This window comes from Carassius gibelio, chromosome A15 (assembly GCF_023724105.1).
Source record: "Carassius gibelio isolate Cgi1373 ecotype wild population from Czech Republic chromosome A15, carGib1.2-hapl.c, whole genome shotgun sequence".
NCBI lineage: Eukaryota > Metazoa > Chordata > Actinopteri > Cypriniformes > Cyprinidae > Carassius > Carassius gibelio.
This window is the reverse complement of record NC_068385.1, coordinates 2,628,451-2,656,437: the sequence shown is the minus strand read 5'-3', so window position 1 is coordinate 2,656,437 and position 27,987 is coordinate 2,628,451. Positions and strand designations below refer to the sequence as shown.

General features: G+C 39.1%; 1 protein-coding gene across 1 annotated transcript in view; it reads right to left on the bottom strand.

The window, feature by feature from the left end:
- The window catches only part of LOC128028940 (NXPE family member 3-like), a 110,698-nt gene that overhangs the window by 66,098 nt on the left and 16,613 nt on the right, over positions 1-27,987 (bottom strand). The window contains exon 3 of the mRNA XM_052616317.1: positions 3,564-3,968. Within this exon, the coding sequence (XP_052472277.1) occupies positions 3,564-3,968 (405 nt within the window). The remainder of the gene's footprint in view (positions 1-3,563; positions 3,969-27,987) is intronic.

The following is a 27,987-nucleotide window of genomic DNA, read 5'->3' as shown; positions in this document are numbered from 1 at the left end:
TATAAACCGACTTCAGGATTTTTACAGTCTATGGTTTTTACAGCATATATTGTAGAATTAAAACACTTTATACTCAAATGTCAAAAAAGTTACTCGAATCAATGAACAGCACTTATAAAGCCCTGTTCTTACAGATCATTAACTAAAAAAAAAAAGTTGGTTTAGGGTTTAGTTACTCTTTAATCTCAGATTCATAAATCTCATATATTATGCCCATAGCTATATAATTCTGTGTAAAAAAAAAATAAAGAAAAGAAAAAGAAAGGCATGCACATGATATATGTCTGGCTGGAAGTTTACATTAACATGTGTGCAGAAAAAAAGTTGGTTTAGGGTTTAGTTACTCTTTAATCTCAGATTCATAAATCTCATATATTATGCCCATAGCTATGTAATTCTGTGTAAAAAAAAAAAAAAAAAGGCATGCACATGATATATGTCTGGCTGGAAGTTTACATTAACATGCGTGCAGGAATGTGACTGACAGGTTTTACTCCCATTTGACAAACAAAAGAGAGAAAATCTCCCCGTCTTGTGTGTATTCAGAGTGGAACTGAAAACAAAATTCCAACCTGACGTGCTTTACCAGTTTCCTGTGTGCTTAACGCAGATATGTGCAGGATGTGACATTTTTATGCTCAATGAATCAAAAGTTAAGAAGTTAAATTATTTGTTAACAGTACTTTCTTTAAGGCTGCTACACATATTAAGGTTAAAAAATAGCTGTATGAAATATTTAATAATTTGGGATGTATATGCTATAAATGTGGAATAAACTGCCTTTGACTGTCATTTTGCATTATTGACACACTGTTTTCCTAATTAATGTTGTTCAGTTGCTTTGACGCAATGTATTTTTGTTTAAAGCGCTATATAAATAAAGGTGACTTGACTATTACTTGACAGCTAAATGATGAAACTAAGAACTGAATCATTATACATTCTATCATAATTGTACAATGATATCATATTTTGTACATGTGACCTGGATAGTTTTATTGCAAATAAAAAATTAATAATTCATTTAAACACATTTACTCTAAATGCAGACGTAGCATCCCACAATTTCCTCCACTCCCCCAACATGGGGAGATCAGTAGACTCCCAATCGGTGCATAACATTCAGAGTTTCCTGTAATTATGACTTTAGAGTGGTGTTGCACAAAATGTTTTGTCTGTTCAGTATGCATCCCTTTAAATATTTACACTAAAAAGTAAACTAAAAAGGTAATGTGTGAGATAAAGATAAAACGAGGAACAAAGAATCATATTACTTGTAATAATTTAGTTTGCATTTATGCTCCAAGACCTAATCCACAGATCTATTTTAACAGAGTATTAGAAATATGATTTTAAAAAAAATTGTGCCTCATTTGTTTTTGTGGATCTGAGCTATTTTCTGTGCATTCTTATTGAATCAACCTCTATTTGGCCATGATATTGCTTTTTTATTTCATTTTAAGCTAATTTAATTAAGATAGCCTACTTATGCAGATAAAGTTAAGCAAATTATCCTCCACATTATTTGTTTGTGATAACCCAAATTTGTTATTCAGCTATGACCATAATATATTATATACTATATTACAGACAGACACATATTGCGACAAATGCATTTAGAAGCTGGAATCCCAACTCCAGTTATCTCCAATGTGTCAGTATTAGTTATCCTAGGTGACTTGTTGTAAACTTGCACACGCCTGTTTAAATAAATGACTTTCATGTTTAAAAATTATTGGAGTGCAGAATCAAAGAATTGTTTTTAATTGCTATAAACAAAACTGAATATACACTTGGCAGGATCAATTCAATTCATTTAGGGCAAATAAAAGAAAGTAAAATGTCTATCTCATTTTTGATGATGACAGGGCCTGGATGAATGTTCTCTTTGCTGTAGTGACAGGCCGTCATTTGCCATACATCCAGAATATAAACATCAACATTCTGAAAAGCCCAACGGAGGATTCTGTCCAACTGTAAAGAATACCAATCACTCCCGAAAATGTCCTATTATAAAGAAACACAACATCAACTCTGAACGTGCCATCACAGTTTGGCCTCCTTTTATTTGAAGACATGATATTCTATAACCTTACCTTATAGCCAGTGTTGACAGTCTTGATTATAACCGTAGTGTCAGGCGCCCGATGTAACAATGCTAGAACAGCTTTGCGGATCGTCAACACTCTATAGGTGTAGTAATCCAGAGGGTACGTGGTGAAATGGGGCCCCAGATTGAACATAATGACTGTGTGGGGTCCTCCAGCCAGGTCATCGATCTCATTACTGATGTAGTGCAGATTAGCAACATACGATTTTCGACAGCGCAAAGGAATGCCGTGAGCCCTCCAGTGCAAGTCAATTTTGTTCTCCAAATCAACTGCTAGAAGTGGCCCTGACTGATACTGGACATGCAGGTTTATCTGCTTCAGTGCTGAAAACCAGTGAGTGACACCATTAAATATGATCCCAAAATTACTGTACACACTATATATATAATATAATTAACCAATGAATAAAATCTCACTTGGTACTACTTTCACAAAGAACTCAAACCACTGTCTCATAGTAGAGTCTCCCATCATGTAAATGTGTTTGTCTTTCAGGCACTCTGTTGTCGCTTGGGTTGTAAAATGGCGGGTGCTACAGACAAAAGATGTCCACACATCATTCAGGTAGAAGCCAGCTGGAACTGGAGTGTGTAAACCAGGATGACATTTCTCTGCTACATCTGGAAGTTGAGAAATAATAGAAAATGTAATGTCTTTAAGAAGGTATGAGAAGCCAAAATCAGCCTAAGCTGGTCTTTTAATGTGCAACCCATTTCCCAGCATGTCTGTGATGGACTATTCCTCTTGGTTAAACTATTGATCAACATACCAGCAGTTTCATTTCCATGGGACTGAAAAATTTTGATGATGCTCTTATCTCCATTGATATCTTTATTAGTTTGCTTCCTGTCAAAGAGAACATTTGTCTGTCATACTGCATTCCACCAATGCATTAAATAAATCAAGGATAAAGTCAATCAAGAATCATTTAATCTCACATAAGCTCCTTCTCTTTATCAGTCAGACGATTTCTATAACCTCCCATAGAGTGGTACACAAGAGCACTGCATGGCAGGGATTTGGGTCTCTGGCAGCGCCATATTTCTTTGGTATGGGGATCTTTGTAATCACAGCAACAATTTTCAGTTCCCATATGCTCAAGTCCATTCTTGTCCCACTTAACATTACACATCACTGTTTCACTCAGCCTGGTCTTATTTGGTCCTGGTCCCTCGTAATATCCATTAAAGTACACCCTGTCAGAGTCAGTATCTCTGTGATGCTTCAGGACCTGCACAGCTTCACTGGAGTGAATTAGACGCACAGCCACCTGGGCTTCACCGGCCCATGGCAGGAGGAAACGCGCAGAGTAGGAGCCATTGTACAGGTCCACCACCTCCCCAAACACACTTGCCTGTGACAGAGGAACATTTCAGTACAACTCTCTCTGTCTGACCCAGGTGAAGAGTTCACAGTAAAAACAACAGGCAAGTAATGTTTACAATCACTGACCTTAGTTTTAGACCAGAACAGCTTGGCTTGAAAAAAGTCACCTCCATAAATCTTGGATTTACCATCAAAGTCTCTTGCGTGCACCGTAACAAAAAGTTCCTCACCAGTTTGGTAGCTCTCTTTCAGGTTCTCTATGATGAATGTGGTGTGAGCTGGACTAGTACTCATGGACACATTTGTGATTGATCTGTCAGGCCCGTCCCAGTAAACAGCCTGCTGTAACCTGGAGTAGTCATCTAAAAGGATTCCAAATTCAGAGTAAAATGAGCTTATAACTGACTCTTCTGAACTGAATCCTGAAGGAGAAGTGGAGTTTGGAGAGTTAGAGAGTCCTGCAAAGTGCTGAGACAAAATGCTTGGTTGAGGTTGTTTCTTCCTTCCATTACCAATATAAGTCCATACAACCTATAAATACACAATACATGATTATTCAAAAGTTCCTTCTTTGTGGGAATCATGCTTTAGATTATATTACTAAAACTAAACCAATAAAATCATGATTGGGATACTAAATAGCATAATATGTATAATATATTACACTTCACTTTAAAGGGGGCATTTGATGCTGCTAAAATCAACATTATTTGGTGTAATGAAATGTGTTTATGTGGTTTAAGGTTCAAAAATATTATTTTCCACATACTGTACATTTACATTTATGCATTTAGCAGACGCCTGTACCCCAAGCGACTTACAGTGCATTCAGGCTGCACATTTTTTTTTTTTAACCAGTATGTTCCCTGGGAATTGAACCCACAAACTTTTGTGCTGCTATTTAATATGTTTAATGTACATTATTGTTTCTCCTCTATTCCCTGTATTCTCATCCTTCTTAGGTTCATTGGTCTGAAAAGTGAGGTGTGCTCTGATTGGCCAGCTATCCAGTGCGTTGTGATTGGACGAATACCTCAAGTGTGTGACGGAAATGTTACGCACTTTAACATATTGTGATTCCCTGTCATAGAGCAACAAGATATAAACATAAATCCCATTCTAAACGTGATATTAACATGATTTCTAGTCGTGTCCTCTTTTGGAAGGCCAAACAAAGTTTCACTTTCTCATCGAAACACTGTATGGTGTAATGCAAATCTTCCCACATCATGATGTAGATATGTGGGGGCATGTTAGAATGAGCCAATTTAGTGTGGATGAGTCTTATCTTTTATTAAGAATTTTTCTGTGGATTTGAGACTTTAGTTTTTGCAACTTTACAGAGCTTGTAACACTCCAAAGACTTTCAAGAAAAATTTCAAATTGCATCATATGACCCCTTTAAATGTGTGATTCTGATTGGTTGATGAATGTTAAGGTGAGCAATTATTTTACATAAAACTATTAAGTAGTTCCAGGTATGTTGACAGCTATACTCATTTTATTATTATATATATATATATTTTTTTATAATTTAAGTATAATAACTTAGTATATTAATTAATTTATTGTATTTCATATATATTTTGATTTATGCATTTTATTATTATTTTGGGAGCTTTGGCATTCCATATTTGTGTGTGTAGTTGGCAGCAAGCAGAATGTGTAACACACATAAATGACATGGCATAGCTGCTGTCAACATTTAAACATAGAATTCAGAATCTTTAAAGGTCCCCTTCTTCGTGATTCCATGTTTAAAACTTTAGTTAGTGTGTAATGTTGTTGTTAGAGTATAAATAATATCTGTAAAAGTCTAAAGCTCAAAGTTCAATGCCAAGCGAGATATTTGATTTAAAGCTGCAGAAGGTAATTTTTGTAAAAATATATTTTTTACATATTTGTTAAACCTGTCATTATGTCCTGACAGTAGAATATGAGACAGATAATCTGTGAAAAAATCAAGCTCCTATGGCTCCTCCCAGTGGTCCTATTGCAATTTGCAGAAAGTCATCCGCTCCCGGTAAGAAACAACCAATCAGAGCTGCGGTCTGTAACTTTGTTTGTGTTCAAAATGTAGAAAAATGTATATAATAAGCGAGTACACCATGAATCCATTTTCCAAACCGTGTTTTTAGCTTGTCCTGAATCTCTAGGGTGCACCTATAATAAGTGTTTATATTCTGACTATTTTAGATTGCTTCGGGGGTACCGTGGCGGAGTAACCCAGTACCTTTGTGATTCTTCATAGACATAAACAGAGAGAAGTAGTTCCGGCTACGATGTTCTTCCGCCAGGCGCAAGCAGTTCTGTTTATTAACCACTAGAGCGTCAAAAGTTACCTACCGCAGCAACAGAATTTGCCTACAAAAAACGACCCGTTTGGACTACAGCCCTCTAGTTCCTGCAGTAATGACGTCAATAAAACAGTTTTTTGACTAACCTCCACCCACATGAATTCACAAAAAGGGGGAGTGGCCTTGTTGCGCTCCGACGGAGAAGAGGAAGAGCTGCGTTTGTGTTTGTCACCATGTCGTTGAAACGCTGTTATTTTCATCTCTGAGTCCAATCATCTTTGTTTGGGCTTCCCAGGGACGCTGTACTCAGAGATTAATGGTTACAATTTATGTTTAACTTGGTTCCTGAAAATTATAATCCACATGTAAAACTATGTGCAGCAAATTTTGCTGAGGACAGCCTGCTGAGGACAACTTTCTCAATCTCAATCAGTTTAATGCCGGATTTGCACAAAGATTATTCTTGAAAGATGGAGCAGTTCCCTCTTTGTCTGGCGAAGGTGTTGTTTATGGACCACAACCGGTAAGTGTATTTTATTATTTAAGTTGGTGCGTTTAACAGTTTCTGTATCTCATTACACAAAGGGCAACGCTGTTTAGGTTTGTTAACTAGATGTTAGGGCTGTGCAAAAAAACGAATGCGATTTTCATGCGCATCTCATCAGTAAAAATGCTCCTGTGACTATAAATACATCTCCTGCACATACTCCTGCCTACTTGCTTCTCAAAACTACTCCAAAACTAGTCCATTCGCGTTTGCAGGAGGGCAGCGTGCTGTAAGCTGCTGTCGAATCACAACACAGGAACCGCTGGCCAAATCAGAACTCGTTACGTAGGGACTTTATAGAACAAGGTAGTTTTTTTAAACGCGAAACATGAACATATGTTATATTGCACACTGAAAACACAATCAAAGCTTCAAAAAAGTGCATAAAACGGGACCTTTAAGAGAATAATGATGCATTAGGTATAATTGACAATAGCCCATTAGACCACAGGTGTGCACTATTTTTCAACAATTCCTAACAATTGGACTTGACTTGGACTCGACAAAGCTGGACTTGACTATAGCTCTAGAAATGCAGTTAGCATCTAACCAACCAGCAGTGCAAGAATTTATTGATTTGTTTCACAGAAAATTGGATGAGCTTTTGGGGCAGACCTGACCTGTTGTAAAGAGATGGTCTTCATCCCTCCTGGGGTGGCGCCACTCTTTTCTCTAGAAATATGGCAAATACTCTTAGAGTTTATACTTGAGTAACTGGAGCCCAGGTCAGGAAGCAGGCAGACTGGCTAAACCAAGCTTCTGCTACTTGCCTCATGTCACAGAGGTCAGTTAATTCTCAGCACATAGAGACTTTTCGCCTTTATATAACACTCTAGAGACCGTGTCTTCAAGGATAACTTGTTTGAAGTAATGGTGCTTCATATAACATTATCCAGAGAAACAAATGTAAATGATAAATCCCCTGTGATGTTTGTACTGGCTACTGTATACAGGCCCACAGATTTTATTAAAGAGTTTGGTGATTTTACATCCAAGTTAGTTCTGGCTGAAGATAAAGTTTTAATAGTTGGAAAACTGTTGATAATGAAATAGATGCATTGGGATCAGCATTTATAGACATTCTGAACTCTATTGGGGTTAGACAATACGTTTCAGGACCTACTCATTGTCGAAACCATACTCTAGATTTAATACTGTCACATGGAATTGATGTTGATAGTGTTGAAATTATGGAGCCAAGTGATGATATCTCAAATCATTATTTAGTTTTGTGCAAACTTCATATAGCCAAAATTGTAAATTCTACTTCTTGTTACAAGTAGGGTAGAACCATCACTTCTACCACAAAATATTGCTTTGTAAGCTATCTTCCTGATGTATCTGAATTCCTTAGCATATCCAAAACCTCAGAACAACTTGATGATGTAACAAAAACTATGGTCTCTCTCTTTTCTAGCATTTTAAATACAGTTGCTCCTTTACGTTTAAGGAAGGTTAAGGAAACCAGTCTGACACCATGGTATAAGGAGCATACTCGCACCCTAAAGAGAGCAGCCTGAAAAATGGAGTGCAGCTGGAGGAAAACAAAACTAGAGGTATTTCGTATTGCTTGGGGGGGGGGGGGGTAACCTATCCTACAGAAAAGCATTAAAAACTGCTAGATCTGATTACTTTTCTTCTCTTTTAGAGAAAAAACAAACATAATCCCAGGTATTTATTCAATACAGTGGCTAAATTAACGAAAGATATAGCCTCAATAACTGTTGACATTTCCCAACATCACAGCAGTAATTATTTGATAAACTATACTTTTAGAGATATAATTGTAACACCCTATACCATCTAAGCTTCTTCTATTGGATCTGAGTGCTGCGTTTGACACTATTGATCACAAAACAACATCTTTTGCATAGACTTGAACCCTTAGTTGGCATTAATGGAAGTGCATTAGCATGGTTGAAATCATACTTATATGACCACCATCAATTTGTAGCAGTGAATGAAGAGGCATCCTATCGATCACAAGTGCAGTATGGAGTACCTCAAGGCTCAGTGCCCCTTGGGAGATATCATCAGGAAACATGTTGTTAGCTTTCACTGTTATGCTGATGATACTCAACTCTATATTTCTTCGCGGCCCGGTGAAACACAACAATTTGAAAAACTAATGGAATGCATATACGATATAAAAACTTGATGACAAGTAATTTCTTACTGCTAAATTCTGAAAAAACCGAGGTGTTAATGACCTAAAAACTCTGCATGTATTAACATAGAAAACTGTCTAAGACTTGATGGCTGCTCTGTCAGTTCATCGTCATCAGTAAGGAACCTAGGTGTGCTATTTGATAGCAATCTTTCCTTAGAAAGCCACGTTTCTAGCATTTATATAACTGCATTTTTCCATCTCAAAAATATATCTAAATTACGGCCTATGCTCTCAACGTCAAATGCAGAAATGTTAATCCATGCATTTATGACCTCAAGGTTAGATTATTGTAATGCTTTATTGGGTGCTTGTTCTGCACACAAACTACAGCAAGTCCAAAATGCAGCAGCAAGAGTTCTTACTAGAACCAGGAAGTATGAACATATTAGCACAGTCCTGTCAACACTGCACTGGCTCCCTATCAAAAATTGTATAGATTTTAAAATATTGCTTATTACTTATAAAGCCCTGAATGGTTTAGCACCTCAATATTTGAATGAGCTCCTGTTACACTATAATCCTCCATGTCCGCTGTCTGCGGGCGGCAGATCCTTTTCCTATTTGGCGTTTAAACTCTGGAATTACCTACCTAACATTGTTCGGGAGGCAGACACACTCTCGCAGTTTAAATCTAGATTAAAGACCCATCTCTTTAACCTGGCTTACAAATAACATACTAATATGCTTTTAATATCCAAATATGTGGACTTCCGGTGAGACGCGCAGCGAGATGGTCGCTTTACACTGAGCTCCTGCCAAAAGCCCTTTGACTGGTGGCTTAACTGCTTGTTTCCTGCAATAAGGTCATTCATATAATATATTGGACAGTTTTGAAACTAATATCGTGAAATTGCGTCAAAGAAAAGTGCAAGTTCACCTGCGAAACAAGACGCGAGCAAGCGATTCAAAGCTAGCTTTAGCTCAGGAACCTCGCTAGCTAGTTTACTCCCTGAGGAAATCTTGATAATCAAGCAGACGGTAGAGGCGGAAAGGGAGACACTACGGGACCTTGTAACCGAAATGCTGAGTGAGACTTTGACTAAAGCACTAACTATGGTGGAAAGTCAAATAGCTGAAAACGGGACGCTATTGAGATCATTGAATAGCGACATCAACACACACGCCAAAAATATGGAAAAGGTGTCCGCTAAAGTCGACACAATGCAAGGAGTGCTTCGCCAGACTACAAAAGATACCAACCACTGTCTCACAGAGCTGGACACCCTCAGAAGGAAAGTCACCGAGATGGAAGATAGGTCAAGAAGGAACAATGTGAGATTAATAAACCTACCAACAGGTGCAGAAGGAGACGATCCAGTCGGATTTCTTTGTAAAATGCTACCTCAGTGGATCCCGATACTGGCCGGAAAATCCATAGAAATTGACAGAGCCCACCGAATCTTCTCTGCTAACCTCTCCAGACCGCGTACAATGATCTTCAGAGTGCTCCATTACCGCGATCGTCAAGCCATACTGCAGGAAGATCGTAATACTAAACCTAAACTTTCAGACAATACTCAGCTTGAATTCTACGCTGACTGCAGCGCCGAGACAGTGCAGAGAAGAAACAAGTACAAAAACGATCCGAGCCCAATTGCGACAGAAAGGCATCGACTCGTTTTTGATCTACCCAGCCATCCTGAAACTCACGTACAAGGGGGATAAATTATCATTCGATTCAGCAGAGGAGGCTGAAATGTTCTTCGTGGGACAAGACGCCACTTCAACTCAACCGAATGGGAATAATGCCAGGCCAACTGCTAGAGAATCCTTGCACTTCACAGACATGGTATGACTACTAACAGGACAACATGCGTAGGCATATGGTGCTTGAGATAAAACTTTTTCTATTTGATTTATGATGACGCTATTATGCACGTTAAAGTTTTTTTTTTCTTCAGTAGGCTATGCAGCGTTTTCTCATCCCACCTGGGGGTCGCTAAATAGTAGCCTGTGGACTAGATGTAATGTAAAAGCAGTTTACCTAATAGCGTGGTTATCTTCCGTTTTGTAAATTTTTTTTTTTTTTGAACCAAGGTTATTCCTAAAAATGCATACATGCCAACCCTCCCGATTTTTCCGGGAGACTCCCGAATTTCAAAGCTCCTCCCGGAAATCTCCCGGGCCGACCTTTCTCCCGAATTTCTCCCGATTTCCACCCGGACAACAATATCGTCTTTTGCGCGCTCAAGTTCATTATTTCCTATGTAGGCGCGCGGTATGGGTGCTCATAATGGAAGCGACACATCCGTTTTTTCCAGGCTCGTCCACACCGCATCGAGTTACAAACATTTCAACTTTTCAGAATGCCGCAAGCGCACCGCTGGTCATGTGACAAGAACTAACCAATCAGCTTCATCCTTTCCCGTAACAACGTTGAAAACTCAGCCAAGATGAAGGAACAGCTGAACATAGTTGTATGGATTGCCATTTTGACATAAATTTAGTAGCAGAGCTACTGCAACTGATTTTTAGTGCTGCAAATTCATTTATCCTTTGCTGAAATTTCCGCGAGAGAGCACGTCATAGTTGCTTAGCAAAGGCAGACGCCTCAGGGGCGCAACTGCCTGGGCGCTTTGGAAAAGAAAGAGAAAGCGGCGCGCCTAGCGTTTTCCACGCGTTTTTAGGCGCGATTTGTGAACGGCCCCTAAAGAAGTTGTTCGAGACTCACCTCGAAGTCAAGCGCGGCAAATTCAGAACGGAAAAAGAAGCAGACGAAGAAGGGGGAAAGGAAGAAAGAAGAGACATGGCGAATAAAAAGAAAATATGCCTGCAAACTCCTAACTGAATGGAAAAAAGAATTCACTTTCACCCAGGACAGCTCGAAGGGGAAGGGATATGCTGCCTGCAAATTTTCTAGATCAGACTTCTCCATTGAACACGGTGGCCGAACGGATTTAATTGTTATTGTACATAATATGTATGTATAAATTATGTACAAATAAATGAATTATATTCTTCTTTACGTTTGTTTGTGTGTGTGATTATATATGAGCATTATTACAAGAAACTCACCTTAAACCTAATGATACTCTAAGACTACAAAACAGGAGATATAAAATGGTAGCTGCCTCATCAGATGGCAGTAGCGCCAAGGGGGTAGCTGTGTTAATGAGACGTAATCTGACTATAAACATAATTAAAGTAAGCTCAGATGCTTCAGGAAGGCTAGCATTCTGTTGTACCTCCATTGAAGGAAGGAAAGTAGCCTTTATTAGTATTTATGCCCCAGCCATCTTTGACTATGCATTTTTTCATAACATTACAAAAGAATTGTTAACTTTAGATGAGTACCACCTGGTTATTGGTGCAGACATGAATACAGTTTTTGACAATACCCTAGACAGGTCTGCTGATGTCTCTACTCACATTCAGATAACTTCTTCTAAGGCTTTAAGTAATTTAGCAAATGGACCTTAATTTGGTGGACCTTTGGAGACTACATAATCCTTCATCAAGAGATTACACATTCTACTCTCCAAGCCATAAGTCTTTTTCTAGGATAGACTACCTACTTATCGCTAGTGAATTGGTTTCTGCATCTTCCTCAATAAATCTTCTTTCTAGGCATATCTCATATCATAACCCTATTGAAGCAACACTTAGTTTTGGAGATATCAGAAACTATAAGTCTTCTAGGTGGAGGTTTAATTCCTCATTACTACAGAATGAAAGCTTCCTTAATCAACTAAAACTTGAACTTAACAAATTCATAGACATCAATAAGGGCAGTGTAGAGAACCCAATGTTCTTATGGGCCTCCATAAAGGGATTCCTCAGGAACAATGCAATCAGATTCTCATCTCACAACAAACATAATAAACTACGTCAGATTTCAGATTTAGAACAAAAATGCGAATGAATAGAAGGCCAACTTAAAAGGAATTATAATAAAGACATGGAATCTCAATTGAAGACACATCAAGCTGAACTAAACAATCTGTTACGACATAGAGTAGAGTATTTAATCCATATTACTAAGCACAAATATTATTCACAAGGTAGCCGTCCAAGTCATCTTCTTATCCTAACACTGAAACGTCAGGAGAAGAGCCGAACAATAGCGTGCATCAAAAAAGATCAAGGAGAAATGGTGACAACTACTCTAGATATAAACGAATCATTCGCATCCTTTTTTGCAAAACTGTACTCTAGCGACTGTCAGTCCTCTGAGAATGATTATACAAATTTCTTTAACAACCTGAATCTTCCTACTCTTTCCATAGAGGATGCAGAACATCTTGACTTGCCTATCTCACTGGAGGAATTACAACTAGCGCTAAAAAGTATGAAGAGAGGGCAATCCCCAGGCCTAGATGGTTTGCCGGTTGAGCTTTATTCAGTTTTGTGGGAGACTTTAGGTCCTTTTTGGCTGGATTCTATAAACTTTGCTATTGAACAAGGGCATTTCCACAATGACCTTAAGACTGCTCTTATTTCAGTTATCCCCAAACTGGACAAAGACCCTTCTGACTGTGCAAGCTACTGACCAATATCACTTATTAATGCCGACCTCAAAATTTATTCCGATGCATTAGCCCACAGACTAGAGTCAGTATTGCCAGATTTAATACATCCTGACCAAACAGGATTTATGAAGGGCCGTTTGGCTGCAGACAACATTAGGTGACTAATTCACATTTTAGGTGAAGCGCAGAAAATCCCCTCTTCTTGTGGCCTTTTCTTTCTAGATGCAGAGAAGGCCTTTGATAGGCTTGAGTGGCAGTACTTATGGCGTGTTCTTAAAGAATTTAAGTTTGGTCCTAAGTTTATTAAAATGATTCAGGTGCTGTACGCAAACCCTTCTGCTAGAGTCTGTATAGGAGGTGTCATTTCAGTTTGTTTACTATAAACCGTGGTACAAGACAGGGCTGTCCTCTGTCCCCTTTAATCTTTCCATAGAACCACTAGCGCAGTATATTCGTAATAATATAACTATTTCTCCTATTCACATTGGCACTTCTACTAACAAAGTGTCAATGTATGCAGATGATAAATTAATATATATGTCAGATGTACAGAATTCTCTTCCCAACACTATTAAAATATTAAATATGTTTGGTGCACTATCCGGTTTTAAAATTAATTTCTCTAAATCTGCTTTGATGTTAATTAACAGGGATAGAAGTCAGTTAGTTTTACCTACTAATATTGCAATTGCCAAAGAGGTCAAATATCTAGGAGTGTTAATTCAAACATCTATTACAACCATAACTAAATTAAACTACACAAATGTTTTGAAGAAGGTTGAGGAGGATACAAAAAGATGGTCTGCTGTCCCTGCATCTGTCCCGTCTCGCATAGCAGTAGTGAAAATGAACATTTTACCACGCATTAATTTTATTTCCTCTATGCTACCACTAAGTCCGCCGAAGGATTACTGGTCCAAGATATATATGGAATGGGAGGCGACCACGTATTAAACGGACCACACTACAGCATAACAGACTAGGAGGCTGGGCATTCCCCAACTTTAAATACTATCATTTATCATTTATCTTCCGTCCAATGAAGCAGTGGTTGGATCCAAATTCTATATCACCATGGAAGACAATAGAACAAGACATAATTGCTCCCATTAGGCTTAGGGATTTTCTATTTTCTGGTCTCTACATTAACCATTGTACATTGAGGTATGACCCAGTATTGACATACATGCTTCAGATCATTAGACAAGTTGAGAGATTAGTGGGTTTTACATCAAAATGGCATAAAACATCTCCTGTATGGCGTAATAACAAGTTATTGTCTGGAAATAAGCCGTTCATTCATGATGTATGGGCAGAGAAGGGTATATGGGTCATTGGAGACTTAAATGGTGAAGATTCTTTACTAAGCTTTAATGACTTGGTTTCACTTTACGGTATCCCTAGACATTCCTTGTTCTCTTACTTCAGACTTTCAAGGTCAGCTTTCAAAGCACACAAGGTTGTATGGGGCTCAGAGATGAAGGAGCACCCAGTAGTCGGCTGGATAAAGGTGGCCCCAAAAAGTGTCGTCTCTTTTCTATATGCCAGGTTACTATCATATTTATCTCCTAAGCCTAGTACATTAGCATGGGATCGTGCAATGGCACTCAGACGTAGAGAAATAGACTGGAACACAAGCTGGGATAATATATGTAGCTCCTCTCATAATCCTAATCATCAGTTTATTCATATGAAGATATCTCATAGGGCATATCTTACTCCTAGAATCAGACACTTGATTGGTCATGCTCAACACCCATTTTGTACCTTGTGCTCACAAAATACTTTGGGGACTTTTATGCATATAATGTGGGACTGCCCCAAGATATGGAAGCTTTAGCCTAAGTTCTGCCAGGAAGACTCAATCACTTCGTCATTAATTACCTTCATCATTATCCAATCACGTCTTTATACTCCTGTATAAAAAGATCGTACTTACACATGTTTGAGTTCGCAGATGCCAACGCGACAACAACCTCCACCCTCCCCACCACCACCAGGATGGTCCTGTCCTTACCTTCCAGGGGGGTCTGCTGCGCCCCTGCCTTCGTCTTCAGGCAGGAAATGCAGATTCGCTACCCTCGGATTACGAACCATGGACGGGGCCTTCCGCCAAAGAAATTTATAATAGTGCTCGCTGAGCTGTCAATAAATGTATGCTTTGTACATTCCTCTATCTCCCGAGTCTTTCTGGTAGAACTATGATTTTTGGAATAAGGTATTACAAGCATTGTCTGATCTGATTGATATTCAGCTCCCTATGGACCCTGTTGTACATCTTCTCAATGATGACTCTAAACTTGAAGACATTAATGAAAAGTCTAGAAAAATCTGGTTAGCTGGTCTTGAAGCCGCCGAAAAAATCATTGGGTCTCATTCACTAATTTTTGCGTACAATTTTCTTATTTATATGCACATTTGAACTTCTCACAAAAACTTTCTGCCTAATTCACAACACGTGCGTATGCACATGAGCTTGTTCTTAAACTCGTTCTTCTGTTAGTGAATTTGGAGTCTTCTAAATGAGCGCCCGCGTGCACGAGGTCAGTAATTAGCATAATTCACGCCCAAACCAGCTCCATATAAGGGCTTTCCACAACAAGGCACTTGTACAGAGAAAGACAATTATGGCACCGAAACAAAAGACAAAGAAAAATAACTTTAACGATAATGAACGTGAGGTTTTATTGTCGGAGGTGGAAGCCAGGAAAAATTATTTGTTATTTAAAAGTGTATCCACTGGCATAACGGGCACAGGTAAAAAGGAAGCACGGGTTATAACACAGGCTTGGAGATAAGGTGGTGAGAGTGGTTGGTGATGTGGCTTAGGTGTGGTTCCAGTGAGTTGCATAAATCAATGAGGACTTCTCTGGGCAACCTAAAGCGACTGAACAGCCATTCGTCACTCTCCGCGAACATATCTGTGCGCTCTCTAAAGACGCACTCTCTCCTTAGAGCACGCGCCGCGATGTCTTCTTGCAGTACCAAGTGTTCCAATGCCTCTAAACACAAGATGAGACACATTAATCACCGTTTATATAAGGATAGATCAGGTGATTATTGTTTGGACCTCTAATATTATATATATATATATATATATATATATATATATATATATATATATATATATATATATATATATATATATATATATATATATGGGTGATGGGAGGGTGATGGATGTATTGCTATATATATCTGTACTGTCACAACATCTCTTTTATATTGTTACCCAACAAGACAAGACAATAAAAATTGAGTACAAAAAAAAAAATAATAATAATAATATCCAAATATGTTAAAGGATTTTTAGGCTGCATTAATTAGGTAAACCGGAACCAGGAACACTTCCCATTACAACCAATGTACTTGTTACATCATTAGAAGAATGGCATCTACGCTAATATTAGTCTGTTTTTCTCTTATTACGAGGTCACCGTAGCCACCAGATCCAGTCTGTATCCAGATCAGAGTGTCACAGCAGTCACCTGGATCCAGTACGTATCCAGGCCAGATGGTGGATCGGCACCTAGAAAGGACCTCTTCAGCCATGAAAGACAGTGGAGACCAGGACCACTAGAGCCCCAGATACAGATCCCCTTTAAAGGCCTTGTCTCAGATGACCACCAGGACCGAATTGTTGCTGAAGAACTGGGTCTTTGTCACAGTGTCTGGTCTGTGTCCCTGGGTGTCCACTAGTGGTCTACCTTCCCCATAGTCACCCCACTGCAGGCAATACATTTCCCACAATACTTTGTCCCATTCATTACTGTTAATTGCACACAAAATTCGTTGCCTGATTAGACAGCAAGGCAGCAAGTCACCTGCCTAAGTTTTTGGATGCAGGCATAGTCTACGGCTGCATCCGAAAACTTAGGCAGGTGACTTGCTGTCTAATCAGGCAATGACTTTGCAGGCAGCGTTTTTGCCCGAAGGCTCCTCATGAAACGGATTTCGGACAGGCTTCTGAGGCAGAATAATGGTTTAATGATGTACAGCAAAATATAGAGAGCTTTAGTGATTACTAAGTGGATATTTCATTACTGCAATATAAATTTCTCACTAGAAATTACATAAAAAGTGGAAAACGTTGTTCAGAAACATGCATTTACACAGACAAACTGACCAGACGCCATCTTAATTTTTTGGCTTGACTGTCACAGAATGGAACGCACAGGATTGTGGGATATCAAAGGCAGTGAAGGATACATCTATAGTGCCTTCAAAAACTGGCCAGATGAAGGCATCTCAGGAGGCAGGAAATTAAGCTGACATTGATTTCTGCCTTTCTACCTTGGAATGCGACCTCTGAAGGCAGCATTTTTTCAGTTTTCGGATGCAGCCAAAGTATAGGTCTATGCAGGAATGTTAGTGGAGTTAGCAGATCAGGGTGTTTTTACACCATGATACCTGATTGGCTGACGTCATAGTGATGTTAGGTTTAGGGGTGGGGTTGGGTAAGGGGGATCATTTTGATTGCATGATTTAGAAACACCCAGCAGTTTGAAAACACCCACAAGGTGATAAATGCCCACTTTTGCTCTGCAGAGACCTAAGTCTCGATATAGTGCACTATATAGTGGATAGGGAGCGGTTTTGGACACAGCATGTGTGTGCAAAACTTAGACAGCTGACTTGCTGCCTCGCTGGTGTATGAGGAAATGACTTTGCAGGTTGCGTTTTTACATGAAGACACCTCATGAAACTGATCTCAGACAGACTTCTGAGGCAGTGTAATGGTTTAATGATTTACAACAAAATATAATTATTAGAAAGTTTTTGTGATAACTAAATGAATATGTAATTGCTATAATACAGATTTCTATAATACTTCCTGTCTTGGAATTCTGCCTCCAAAGGCAGCATTTTAGAGTTTTCGGATGCAGCCCAGGTCTCAAAAATATGGAGCCCCACACATGACATGCAAGAAAAAATTAATAAATTGTGCGCACGAATTCATTCCCTCAATTTACTAAAACATGCACACAATTACTATTGTGTTCTCTCAATTTACTATTGCATTCGCTTGATTTGCTAAATCGTGCGCACGATGTAGCAAATCGAGGGAACGAATTAGTAAATCGAGCGCACAATTTATAAATCGAGTGAACCCATAAGTAAATCGAGGGAATGCTATAGTAATCGTGTGCACTTTTTACATTGAGGGAACAAATTAGTAAATCGTGCACACGATTTAGCCTTATATTTTTTCCTGCGTGTCATGTGCGGGGTTCCATTCAAAAACGCAGAATACGCCGGAGCAAGTACACCTGGCTGCAGCCTGCACATCTGATTGCTTCAATCGTCTTTCATAGGCATACATACATGCTGCACTGTAAAAATGTGATTTTAACTGTAAAAACTATTTAAAAAAATGCTACAGAACAAACCTGTTAAATGGTAAACGGTAATTTACCTGTAGTTTACCTGTAAAATTTACTGGGAAAAACCGTAAATTAAAAATTAACAGAATTCTCTGCGTTGCATTTCCAATTTTGTTTGAATTTTATGTTTTTTATTTTCTTCTTATTGTTTTCTTATCTGTTATGTTTATTAGGGTTGTATGTTACATATAATGTTGTTCAATTAAAGTTTATTGCATATTTCAGTTAAATGAGTCTCACCATGATGGTGTTTATTGCTTGTGTGAAAGACACTTTCTATATGTTATATTATTTAAAAGCTGCTTGTAATGGGCTTTGTTCATTACATGGATTTCTTGTCACCACCTGCTTTTGGTGTATATTAGTGTATTACAAATGTACAAAACAGATTTCAGTACTTCATGTTACCATATTTTTTATGGTATAATTCTGGTAACCATGTCGATTTTTTACCGTATATTTACGAAATATTTATTACAGTGTAGGATATGTGTGCGTAGATGGTGTACAACTGAGTGTGTTGTTTAAAAAGCTAAAAACACTGTGTAGTTTTACAAAGCTTTCATTATAATGCACAGTTGTTTATTGTTAACTTGACACACTATGTTTTATTGAATCACAAGATATTAGCTACTTCTAAAATGCTGTTTTAAAAAGACCAAATTCAGTAAACAAAATTATTTATAGGCGTTATATTCACAGACAAGCAGGTGAGCCCAGAATACGAACGCAACCCATTTAATTACCCATTAAGCATTTCCTCCCATAACCTGCTAAACCTGTAAAGCTGTTTACTGAGTTTGTTCTTTTAAAACGTTTTAATGCATTATGCCACGTAGCATTTTCCTTTCAGGCCAATGGTTTTCTATAGAAGGAAAAGGCTTAACATGTTATTAAACGCATTGCGTTTTTTATTCATGTGTTTTATTCAGGGGCGTAGCCATCTTTTCAGAAGTGAGGGGGACAGAAATTATACACACACACACAAACACATAAAACATTACGTACATTTCTGTAATCTATATAGCCTACCGGTCAACAGTTTTTTAACAGTAAGATTTTTAATGAAGATTAATTTAATGAATGATTTTTTTTTTAAATAAATGATAGAAATTAATACTTTTATTTAGCAAGGATTCTTTAAATTGATCAAAAGTGATGATAAAGACATAATTTTACAATGATTTGTACATGGTTACAGAGATTTATATATGAGATTAATGTTGCTCTTCTGAACTTTCTAATCATCAAAGAAACCTGAAAAAATTATACTTCATTGTTTTCAAACATTATCATGATACAAGTTTTTGCAGCAAATCAGTATATCAGAATTAAGGTATATTTCTGAAGGATTGTGTGACTGGAGTAATGATGAAAAAAATCAGCTTTGAAATCTCAATAAATTACATTTTGAAATATATTAAAATAGGAAACAGCTATTTTAAATAGGCTAGTAAAAATATTTAAAAATTTCACTGATTTGCAGTACTTGGATAACATAAATGCAGGCTTGGTGAACAGAAGATACTCCTTTAAAAAACATTAACAAGCTTACTGTTCAAAAACTTCTGACTGGTAGTGGATACTATAGGCAACTTTAATTTTTCTCTAATCTCTAGCTTTTAATTGGCTTAGAAATTTATAACTGCTGGACAATATCAAATATTGATTTGTTTATATACTACAAACACTTTATCACATAATAAGGCAGAATAGTTTCTATACTGTAATAAATACTGTGTCAATTAGCAGTACATTGTTCATATATTTTATTTATCACCTGCTGGAGCAAGTCTCTCGTTCCCTATTCAAGTTACATACGTAACCGAGATGTTCCCTTTCATAGGTCACTGCGGTGACGTCACCGTATGGGAACCTTATACCATAACGCCTGATGTACCTGATAGCTGGGATCCAAGGAAGCATCTGCTCAAGCGGAGAGAACCCGGTAGCCAGGAGCCATCCTCACATCCAGACTGTAAAACTTGATAAAAGTGCTCGGTGAGGCCCATCCTGCCGCAGCACAGATATCATCCATAGAATATCCACTGAGAAAAGCTTGTGAAGAAGCCACTGCTCTCATGGAATGAGCTCTAACTCCTAAGGGCGAAGCCAATCTGACATGCGCTGTTTTGTGACAGCATGGTTTTTATTCTTTTGTCCGAAACAGACAAACAGCTGGTCAGACTCACGCCATGGGGCTGTTCGATTAACATAAGTCTTTAGCGCTCTGACAGGGCAAAGAATCAGATCTCCTGACCCCGCCTCTGCAGGGGGTAAGGCCTCCAAGACCACTTGTTGAAAACGAAAAGGGTTAGAAGCGACCTTAGGGACATAATTAGGCCTCGGTCGCAGCAATACCTTCACAGAGCCTGGTGCAAATTCCATGCACAAGGGTGAAACAGAGAGAGCCTGTAAATCCCCAACTCTCTTGAGGGAGGATAAAGCCAAAAGAAGAACTGTCTTTAGAGTCAGGATTTTATCCGGTATAGTTTCCAAGGGCTCAAACGGATGCCCTGATAAACCTTGCAACACAATGGATAAATATCATGAAGGAACTCGCACGGGGCAGAAAGGCCTCGGCCGTCGCGCACCCTGTATAAAACGAGAAACCAGCAGATGACGGCCCACTGAAGCACCATCTATATATATGTGGTAAGCTGAAATGGCTGCCACGTAAACTTTCAGAGTGGCTGGCGTTACTCCATCAGAGAAACGGTCCTGAAGGAACTCCAGTACTGAAGCCACTGGGCAGTAAACTGGATCCATATTACGAATTCCACACGAGGTCATAAACAGGTTCCATTTGAAAGCATATAAGCGTCTCATAGAAGCTGCTCTAGAATTCATTATAGTCTCTGTGGTTTCAACAGAAAGACCTGGACACACTAACTCACCCTGCTCAGAGGCCACGCCCACAGCTTCCATAGATCTGGCCTTAGGTGCCAAATCATTCCCTGTGTTTGCGATAGTAGATCCTGTCTGAGGGGAATCTCCCATGGAGAGGCTGCTAACAGACTGATCAGGTCCGCAAACCACAGCTGTGTGGGCCATCACGGAGCCACCAGCAGCGGCTGCTCCACTCTGTCCATCTGTATCCTGGATAACACCGCTGGAATTCAAATTCCACCATAGAACGGCCCACTGCTCGAGCAGTATGTTTGGTAGTGCGTAGCGCCAAATCCGTTGCTCGCCATAGCTCTTTCAGGGCCTTGGGTTGTGATACCCTCCCCTTTATTGAGTTCCTTTAAGAGCTCTGCTTGGTAGGCTTGAAGGACCGCCATAGAGTGGAGTGAAGCAGCCGCCTGGCCAGCGGCCATGTAGGATTTCCCGATGAGGCTGGACGTGACTCGACACGCCTTAGAAGGAAGGAGGGGGCGGGACTTCCATGTCGTGGCCGAATTAGGAGCGAGATGTTCGGCGAAAGTCTCTTCCACCGGAGGCATCGCTGCATAGCCATGGTTCGCCATGTCAGAAATGGTGGCGAAATCCGCAGCCGCTGCGGCTAGTTAGTGATGCGTGCCGAGTACGGCTGTTTCCAGGACCTTGAAACCTCCTGGTAGAGGTCCGGGGAAAAAAGGCAAGGGCCTTCGGGGCTGCACAGGTGTATGACTGGTTAAGAAATGGTCTTCCATCTTGGATGAAGGTTGGGCCTCGGCCTTCTCAACCTCCCAATCCAGTCCCAGTTTACCCACCGCGGAAGAAACCACATCCAACAGCTCACTGTAGGAGGGGGAAACACGCTTCTCCTGTCCACTAGGAGGGAGAGAGCTAAAAAAATCTGGGTCGTGAAAAAATCATCACAATAGGCTACTAGTATAAATAACAAATAAAATATTTCTTAAAGCATGTTAATATACAAAAATAATATAGGCCTAGACCAAATTAGTCGAGAAAAAGGTGAATCTCTGTGCCAGTCTCCCTCTGGTGCGTCTGAAAAGTTGGCATTTTCAAGGTGAAGATATAAGCACTACTTCAAATTCATTGTGGTCAAAGGCAAGAACTTGCATCTAATGTGTACATGTAATGTAATGTGTGGCACGCATCTACAAAGCTAGTGGCCAAAAACTTTCTTACAAAGATAATACTTGAAGTGCAGGATAAAACTCTTGCTGTCTGTTGACGTGCAATAAATATTGAAAGTTATGTACCTGTCTGTTCTATTCATTTCAACTGACTTGTGAAAACTACAAAAAAAATACAAAATTCTCTAGTTACTTTCCCTGGTAACAAGTTACTTTTATTATAGAGTAATTCAGTTACTAACTCAGTTACTTTTTGGAACAAGTAGTAAGTTACTACTGTATAACTAATTACTTTTTTAAAGTAACGTTCCCAACACTGCTGATAGCTGATTTTGCAGCTAGGAAATGTAGGTGTGTGCCTCTGTAGGGCTTCTGACAACTGATGGTAGTGAAAATGTTTAATATAGTTCTATAGAATAGCAGAATGGTCTCTTTATAGAGCTGTAGTCCCTCTGTTGAGTAATTTCTACTGTGCAGTTATGCATGGTTATTTGCACTTTAAAATTCATACTTCATAAAATTCATACACTTATACTGTTTTTGCACTAAACCTTTTTTGCACTTTTAACTTTCTGTGTTTACATTGTTCAGCTCCAATTATTCATTTGCAGCATTTATTTTGAAAGTAAAGAGATCCTAACTAATAAATTATGAATGGTAGTTATTTCTTTTGTTGGTTGGGTGGGTGGTTGGTTGGGGAGGGGGGCACCGCCAAGCATTTGTGCTTAGGGCACCCAAATGGCTAGCGCCGGCCCTGTATAATATAAATAGATGACTCTTTATAAAGTTTATCTCAATATTTGACCTCAGTGGCAATGAGATTTTCGGATCTGGTTCGAGCTAGGAATGAGTCAACGTGTTTTTTTTTTTTTCAAAAATTTTCCACCCTTGAAACTGGTCTTATTAGAATTTATGCATAGATGATTATTCAAGGATGTGCATTTATTACATGGACTGAGAAAAAAATTAAAATAAAGTGTCTAAAATGTGTGCTCATCACTTATCTCTAAATAGTACCATTGAATGATATATAAAAGTTGATCTTAACGCTGTTAAAATCTACTAAACTGTTTTCTGAAATAACCACATCAAGTGCACTAAAATATGAGCATTATGCCATGAAATTGCGTTCGTTACTATAGCATCAGATTACAGTTATGTCCTTTCAGAATCATCACTGTCTGGAAGAAATAAAAGTTTCTTGATTTCTTCACTTTAAAATAATGACGAGCAGCATATTTTCCAGAAATAAGGCTTTGCAATGTAGTAAAGAAAATTAAAGTTTCTTAAAGATTAAAATGGCATAAACAGACGCATTAGGGGCCGTTCACATATCGCGCCTAAAAACCATAGACAGTAAAAGTAATGGAAACAGCGACCACATTGGATTCGACCATAGACAGTAAAAGAAATGGACACAGCGACCCCATTGGATTCAACTGAGAAAAATGAAGTCAATTAGAAGCATGCACTTCCCATAGACAGTAAAAGAAATGGACACAGTGACCTCATTGGAACTCAATTGAGACAAGTGGAGCCCATTTTTAGCGTTTTTTAGCACTTCCGTTTCTGAATGACGCCTTGATGACATCAGCAACCTGTCTGACAGATGTAAATCTTCTAGTAGCTGTGCGTGCAAACTGCCATCGTTAATCTTGCAGAGACGACGAGCTTGAGGGGGGAGTTCTTTGGCGTGAGTGAGCAGGAGTAAGTATTCTGATTAATTATTTTGTATAGTATTTTCAAAATGTAACGCCAGTACGCCATATTAAGTTATTTGCCTGCGAGCTTCTCCTCCTGTCTGTACGGTAATGCGACAGAGAGTCACGTGGTTAAGACGCAATCTTTAGCCTATTTTTACAAAAACTGTTTCTACGGGGCCATTATGTAACATAGAAGGTAATGGAGCCCTTTATACATTGTCGTGTATCTTTAGAAATAAATAATGGACAAACGGAGTCTTTAAACGCCTCAGATGTAAAGTTAAGTTAACGCTTAACGCAAGTGAAGTTCTGCTACAAGATGGCGGCACCCGGCCGACTTCAACTTCCGGTCGACTTCCTTGCAGCCTGACACTTCCTGGGGGTCGGGCGTACTGCGCAGACTCAAACTGAGCTTGATGACTTAGATGTCATGTGACCAACCTGTACTTCTTCTAATCGCTGTGCCAAGAGAAATCTGAATCACCCACCGCATCTTCCAGAGAAGTTGAGCATGAACAGGAGCAAGTTTTGGTAAGTATTCTGATTAATTATCTCCATTGATTTTATGCCTCCCCGTCCCCCCGATAGCATCATAGACAGTAATGGATTGCCTGCGAGCTTCTCCTCCTGTCCATACGGTAATTTCTCTACTGTGCCACAGAGTGTAGATGGTTATGACGCAATCGTTAGCCTATTTTTTTTTTTTTTTACAAAAACTGCTTCTACGGGACCATAACGTAAGATACAAGGTAATGGAGCCTTTTATACATTTTTGTGTTTCTTTAGAAATAATTAATGGACAAATGGAGTCTTTATACGCCTCAGATGTAAAGTTATTCGCTGTCAAAGTGACGCCAAAATGAATGGGAGTCAATGGAATGATAACAGCAGGTGGGGGTCTGCTAGCCAAATGGCTGCGCCCAGGGGTGCTTCAAAAAAATATGAAACCCTGCACCCCCTGGATTCAACAGAGACAAGTGAAGTAAATTAAGCCCCTTTCACACTGCCATTCCAGCAAATACAGGGGTAAAGTGTTCCTGCAATTGTTCCCGGGTCGCTAGATTTTGCACTTTCACACTGCCAGTGATGACCCGGTATATGTGCGTGCTTTCACACACAACCCTTGAAGATCCTGTAACGACACGTGACATCAGCGTGTGACGTGTAATGTATGAGTCGAAAACGCTAGGCACGTTATACTTTCACTGAAGCAAGCAAACGATAACGATCTCTGCGTCAGCGCGGAAAGTGAGGAACTAACTGATCTCTGCTTCATTACAGTTTGCACATATGTTTTAGTCGCGAACGTTGATCTTCCTTCAAAACAGCCGGTAAAAGAGTCACGCGATAATGCGCGTCATCACTTTCGACACGTAATTAGATCTGGCTTTTGTTCACACAGCGCTCGTACCGGGTCGAACCCCGCAATGTTACTAGGTCCCTGACCCGGGTTCAATTCGGTAATCGATCCCGGGACGTGGTTGCTTTCACACAAAAGGCGACCTGGCAATGCTCCGGAAATATTGCGGGTCTGACGTGCAGTGTGAAAGGGGCTTTAGAAGCACACACTTCCTGGGGGTCAGGTGTACTGCGCAGACTCAAACTGAACTTGATGACGTAGATGTCACCTGAGCAACCTGTAAGTCTTCTAATCGCTGTGCCAAGAGATATCTGAATCACCCACCGAATCTTCCAGACAAGGCGAGCGTGAACAGGAGCACATTTTGCTAAGTATTCTGATTAATTTTCTCCCATGACTTTATGCCTCCACGTCCCCCAGATTGCCTCATAGACAGTAAAAGATTGTCTCGCGAACTTCTCCTCCTGTCCATAAGCTTTCTCCTTCTTTCCAAAGCGCTCGGACAGTTGCGCTCCTGAGGCGTCTGCCGTTGCTGAGCAACCTAAAGATGCGGAAAATTCAGCAAGGGATAAATGGATTTGCAGCCCTAAAAACCGCTTGCAGTAGCTCTGCTACTAAATTTATTTTACAATGGCAATCCATATACAACAATGATCAGCTGTTCCTTCATCTTGAGCTTTCATCGTTGTTACAGGAAAGGATGAAGCTGGTTGGTTAGTTCTTGTCACATGACCCGCGGTGCGCTTGTATGGAGTTAGAATTGTGTCTTTATTACATGCAAGAAAATAAAAGATCTGAGAGAAAAAAAAAGTTTGAGAGAAAAAGTTATCACACTGATAGCAAAAAAACAATTCATGAGAGAAAAAAGAATATTTGAGAGAAAAAGTTTTCATGCCAATAGCAAAAAATAATAATATTTGAGACTAAAAAAAGTTTTGAGAGAAAGTATTTTCTCATAGAACATAAAAAAAATATACATTTGAAATTTTTTAAATTATTTCTGAGAAAAAAAATCTCTCTCAAAATACTTTGAAAACAACTCTCAAATATATATTTTTTGCTATCAGTGTGAAAATATTTTCTCTAAAAAAAAAAGTGTTTCTCTCGAAACGCTTTTCTTTGCTCTTGATGCAATTTCTTGCTCTCGTGTCAGGATTTTGCTTTCACTGTGAGAATTGTGTCATGGGCGGGGCCACGTTCCTATTGGCCAGTCGGGTGAGCATCGTCTTGTCTTGGGAGTCGAACTGAATCATTTCATCATTGTTCGGTTCACCTGCATAGATGCTGCCTCTGCCTTATGGCTAGTTAAGTTGAGCACGGACACTCCAATGTTTGGGTAAGATGATGACACACAGCTGGCTGAGCAAGTTCAGTATCACTGAAGATTAAACAATAAAAAATAGCACTCATATTCATGAATTTATGTGTTTTATATTATTTGCTTGCTAATCGCCAGTGCTTTAAGTGGCCCAAAAGAGGTGCCGGTACTCTATTATAGCATATATATATATATATATATATATATATATATATATATATATATATATATATATATATATATATATATATATATATATGTTTTTTTTATGACTCCCCTCATCCCCATTGTAAAAAGAAAAAAAACATAAAAAACAATGACAGTTGTAACAGTGCATAAATCAGACCTTAACTCTAATGAGCTTAAACTTATTTTTGTACACAGTGCCCGAACTGTCAATCACTCCTGTAGGCGTGCATCACTGACTGTCCTCATGGCAGCTGCACCTGCAGCAACTTGCTCTCTTCATCAAGCTTTAAAACAAAAAGGGGACAAAACGGTCGTATTGTCTTTGTGCATATGGATTAATTAGATAAATAAATAAATAAATAAATTCGTGCCTAGCCGCCTACGGTATTTTTGTTTAGAACTTAGAGAAAAGATGCTGCAGCCAATGAGCAGCCGGCGGGGGCTGGTTGCAGGACGACTCTCAACCTCCGCAGACAGTTTTTAATGTTTATCAGACAATAACTACTCAAGATTTTGCTTTAGTATCATTTTCGGGACAATTAGGGCCAGATTCGGGATTCTGGACAACAGTTTAGATTTCGGGACTGTCCCGAATTTTTCGGGATGTCTGGTCACCCTTCCTGAAAGAGCTGCTGCATTACTTCATTACCTTGTGTCTGACCTGTAATGGTATCACACAGACTTGGTAAAGATTCAGCCAGCGAGTCATCTGATTCTGACCGTGCTGTTCTTATAATAATCAGAGTCTCAAGTCAGGAGAGCATAGGTGTTATTCAGTGTCTTTGAATATCACAGAATTGAGCCTTCGAGTATCACACATTCTCTCCGGCCACGTTGATTTGTAATTGACAGCGGGAAAAGCGACGCAATCGCATGCGCTTTTCACTAGTGAAACTCAAAGGTTTATGTTAATATTTTTTTGCTATCAGTGTGATAACTTTTTCTCTCAAACTTTTTTTTTCTCTCAGATCTTTTATTTTCTCGCATGTAATAAAGACACAATTCTAACTCCATACGCTTGCAGCAATCTGAAAAGTAGAGATGTTTTTAACTCGACCACGTCGCTTCCATTATGAGCGTTCATACCG